The sequence below is a fragment of the Rhincodon typus genome, chromosome 35 (genome assembly GCF_021869965.1).
Source record: "Rhincodon typus isolate 14 chromosome 35, sRhiTyp1.1, whole genome shotgun sequence".
NCBI lineage: Eukaryota > Metazoa > Chordata > Chondrichthyes > Orectolobiformes > Rhincodontidae > Rhincodon > Rhincodon typus.
Genome location: NC_063366.1, coordinates 12,696,560 through 12,701,099, shown reverse-complemented (window position 1 = coordinate 12,701,099; position 4,540 = coordinate 12,696,560). Strand labels below are relative to the sequence as shown.

The 4,540-nt window shown below is 49.3% G+C and overlaps 1 protein-coding gene across 1 annotated transcript in view; it reads left to right on the top strand.

The window, feature by feature from the left end:
• Positions 1–1,418: 1,418 nt before the first annotated feature.
• The window catches only part of gabbr1b (gamma-aminobutyric acid (GABA) B receptor, 1b), a 52,437-nt gene continuing 49,315 nt past the window's right edge, over positions 1,419–4,540 (top strand). Inside the window, exon 1 of the mRNA XM_048616724.1 lies at positions 1,419–1,615. Coding sequence (XP_048472681.1) covers positions 1,535–1,615 — 81 coding nt within the window. The 5' untranslated portion in view covers positions 1,419–1,534. The remainder of the gene's footprint in view (positions 1,616–4,540) is intronic.

Genomic DNA, 4,540 nt, shown 5'->3' with positions numbered 1-4,540 from the left:
TGGCACTCTTAACAAAGCAGTTGACAATCCTTCCTAAACCAACGCAATTGGTCAGTGAGTATAGGACGTCATGTTGCAGCTGTACAGGACATTGGTTAGGATACTTTCAGAAGACTGCATTCAATTCTGGTCTTGCTGCTATAGGAAGGATGTTGTGCAACTTGAAAGTGCTCAGAAACGATTTACAAGGATGTTGCTGGGATTAGAGGATTTGAGCTACAGGGAGAAGCTGAATATGCTGGGGGCTACATGAAGGGTGACCTTATAGAGGTTTATTGTTGGAAGTATTTTGTTGCTGTTTGTGTAATGACCACTGTGCATTATCCAGTTACAAATTTTACTACATTTCTGTATAATCGTTGGTGACACGCATTGGAAGACAGTTCTAAAAGATATAGGTCCATGTTTTTAATATAAATACATATTTAGTTTTTATTTCAGCGCTACCCCAATGTAGACCTCAATAAAACCATCTAATACATATGCCTCACTCTGTACCACACTGATATAACATGCCTCTCAGCACAACACTTTATTATGCTACACTCGCTGTAATACTCTGATATATCACACCCCTCACTGTGACTCTGATATATCACACCCCTCATGTGACGCTGATATATCCCACCCCTCACTGTGTCACCGATATATCACACCCCTCACTGTGACACTCTGATATATCACACCCCTCACTGTGACACTCTGATATATCACACCCCTCACTGTGACTCTGATATATCACACCCCTCACTGTGACACTGATATATCACACCCCTCTCTGTGTCACTGATATATCACACCCCTCACTGTGACACTCTGATATATCACACCCCTCACTGTAACACTCTGATATATCACACTCCTCACTGTGACACTGATATATCACACCCCTCACTGTGTCACTGATATATCACACCCCTCACTGTGACTCTGATATAACACACCCCTCACTGTGACACTGATATATCACACCCCTCACTGTGACTCTGATATATCACACCTCTCGCTGTGACTCTGTATATCACAGCCCTCATTGTGATACCCTGATATAGCACACCTCTTGCTGTGACATTCTGACATAACCCGCCCCTCACTGTGACAGTGTCATCTAACACGTCCTGCCTGTGACACTCTGATATAATACACCTCTCAGTGTAAGACATAGAACACTGTTCACTGTAAAACTCCAATATTACACAGACTGCATTGTAACACCTTGATATAACAGTTTGCTATCCTTCTGTCTTCACTGTAACATTGGAAATACCTCACAGTAACGCAGATATCATTATAATGCTGCCTGACATTGGATGGACTGCTCACTGTGACACTGTTACACCGCAACCACCCCTGTACCTTCTGCTTTTTGACACACCATACTAACAACTCTTCCGGCTCACTACAATCTCTCCTTCTGCTGCAGGTGTACAAAGAGAAGCTGTACGGTAAGAAATACGTCTGGTTCCTGATCGGGTGGTATGCTGACAACTGGTTCAAGATCCAAGACAACAACATCAACTGTACAGTGCAGCAAATGACTGAGGCTGTGGAGGGGCACCTTACCACAGAGATCCTCATGGTTAACCCCACCAACAGCAGGGGAATCTCCAAAATGGTGAGGGGAGCTTGATGGGTGGAGACGCGGGTGGGGATAGTTCTTTAGTTTTAAGGCATTCTGAGGGTGACGGCTTGACTGACATCTTTCACCTGGAGGAAGAGTTAGAGTGTTGTTAAACTTGAGGGTGTCTGGAAAAGATCTACCAGGATGTTGCCAGGACTGGAGGGTTTGAGGTTTAGGGAGATGCTTAATAGGCTGGGGCTATTTTCCCTGGAGCAGTGGAGCCTGAGAGATGGCCAAATTAGAGGCTTATAAAATCATGTGGGGCATGGATAGGATGAATATCCAGAGTCTTTTCCCCAGGGTAGGGATGTCCCAGGAATAGAAGCCATAGCTTTAAGGTGAGAGGGGAAAGATTTAAAAAGGATCTGAGGGGCAACTTTTTCACACGCAGAGGGTGGGGCACTTATAGAATGAGCTGCCAGAGGAGGTGGTGGAGGCTGGTACAATTGCAATATTGAAAAGTCATCTGGATGGGTACATGAATAGGAAAGGTTTGGAGGGGTATGGGCCAAACGCTGGCAAATGGGACTGGATTAATTTAGGACATCTGGTCGGCATGGACGAGTTGGAGCGAAGGGTCTGTTTCCGTGCTGTACAACTCTATGACTTTATGTTGCTGAGCAAACCTTTTGAACAGCAGAAGCCTAGGAGTGAGAGTCAACACAGAGCTGGATGAACACAACAGGTCAGGCAGCATCAGAGGAGCAGGAATTCAATGTTTTGGGTTTACACTCTTCATCAGGACTAAGGAAGGGGAAGGGAAATAAACAGAGGGAGGAAGGATGGGACTGGGGGAAGGTAGGTGCGATGGTGATAGGTGGATGTAAGTAGGGGGTAGTGGGGATTGGTCAGTGGGAAGGGTGGGGCGGATAGGTGGGAAATAAGATGGACAGGTTGTATCAGGTCAAGGAGGTGGTGATGAGAGGTGGGATGAGGCTGAGGGTGGGGAGATTCTGAAACTGGTGATTCCATGTTTAGGCCATCAGGCTGTAGGCTCCCAAGGCGGAATATGAGGTACTGCTCCTTCAGTTTGCGGGTGGCGTCACTGTGACACTGGAGGAGGCCCAGGATGGACATGTCAGCCAGGGAGTGGGAGGGGGAGTTAAAATGGTTGGGGACTGGAAGGTGATGTTGATTATAGCGAACAGAGCGCAGATGCCTCCGCGAATCAGTCACCACTTGGCCTCACAGATGTAGAGGAGCCCCAGGTTGGAGGACGTACGGGTCTGATATAAAAGGTTTGCTTTGGGCCTTGGATGGAGGTGAGGGGTGAGGTGTAGGGGCAGGTGTAGCACTTCCTGCGGTTGCAGGGAAAGGTGCCCAGGGATGGTGGGGCTAGTGGGGAGTGTGGAGCGGACGAGGGAGTCGCGGAGAGACCGGTCCCTACAGAAGGCAGATAGGGGTGGGGAGGGAAATATATCTTTGGTGGTGGGGTCGGATTGTAAATGGCGGAAGTGGCAGAGGATGATACATTGGATGTGGAGGTTGGTGGGGTGGTACGTGAGGACCAGGGGGACTCTGTCCTCATTTTTGTAAGGGGGGAGGGGTGGAGGGAATTTGAGGGCGGAGTGGAGGAAATGCAAGAGATGCAGTTGCGGGCATTGTGGATCAACGAAGGGAGCATATTGCAGTCCTTGAAGTAGGAGGACATCTGGGATGTCCGGGAGTGGAACGCTCCATCTTGGGAGCAGATGTGGCGGAGGCGGAGGAATTGGGAGGAAGGGATTGCATTCTTGCAGGAGGGTGGATGAGGAGATGTAGTCAAGTCTTTTTTTAAGGTTGGGGTGAAAGGTGTTGGTAAAGTTGATGAACTGTTCAAGCTCCTTGTGGGAGCACGAGGCGCTGCCAATACAGTCATCGATGTGGCGGTGGAAGAGGTGAGGGATGGTGCCGGTGTAACAGCGGAAGAGGGACTGTTCCACCTATCCTAAAAAGTGGCAGGTGTAGCTTGGGCCCATGTAGGTGCCCATAGCCACCCCTTTAGTTTGTAGGAAGTGGGAGGAGTTAAAGGAAAAGTTGTTGAGGGTAAGGACTTTTTTTTGAGGTTGGGGTGAAAGGTAAACTTGATGAATGACTCAAGCTCCTCATGGGAGCACAAGGCAGCACTGATACAGCGCTGATACTCCCCATTAGCCTATGGATCGAGGCTGTTCCCACAAAAGTGTCATTGAGTGGGAGGTGGTGATGGTGTTGGGGGCCGCGGTGATAGAAACATAGAAGATAGGGGCAGGAGGAGGCCATTCAGCCCTTCGAGTCTGCTGCACCATTCTACATGATCATGGCTGATCATCCAACCCAATAGCCGAATCCTGCTTTCTCACCTTCGATCCCATTCACCCCAAGTGCTATATCTCATTGCCTCTTGAATACATTGTGTTTTGGCATGAACTACTTCCCGTGGGAATGAATTCCACAGGCTCACCACGCTATGGGTGAAGAAATGTCTCCTCATCTCCGTCCTAAGTGGTCTACCCCGAATCTTCATCCTGGTTCTGGACACACCCACCATTGGGAACATCCTCCCTGCATCTAACCTGTCCAATCCTGTTAGAAAGATGGTGTTAGGGGCACGGTGATGATGGTGTTGAGGGGTGATGGTGTGGGAGGAGCAGTGATGATGTGGGAGGGGCGGTGAAGATGGTGTAGGAAAAGGCAATGTTGGTGTAGGAGGGGCGGTGATTATAGTGTAGTGGGGTGGTGGTGATGGTGTTGGGGGTCGCATGGTGATGTTGGTGTAGAAGGGGGTGATGTTGGTGTAGGAGCGGGGTGACAATGTTGGAGGGACAGTGATGGTGCTGGGAGGGGCAGTGATGATGGTGTTGGGGGGGCGGTGATGTTGGTGTTGCCGGGGAGCGGTGATGATGGTGCAGGAGGGGGTGACAGTGCTGTAGGGACAGTGATGGTGCTGGGAGGGGCAGT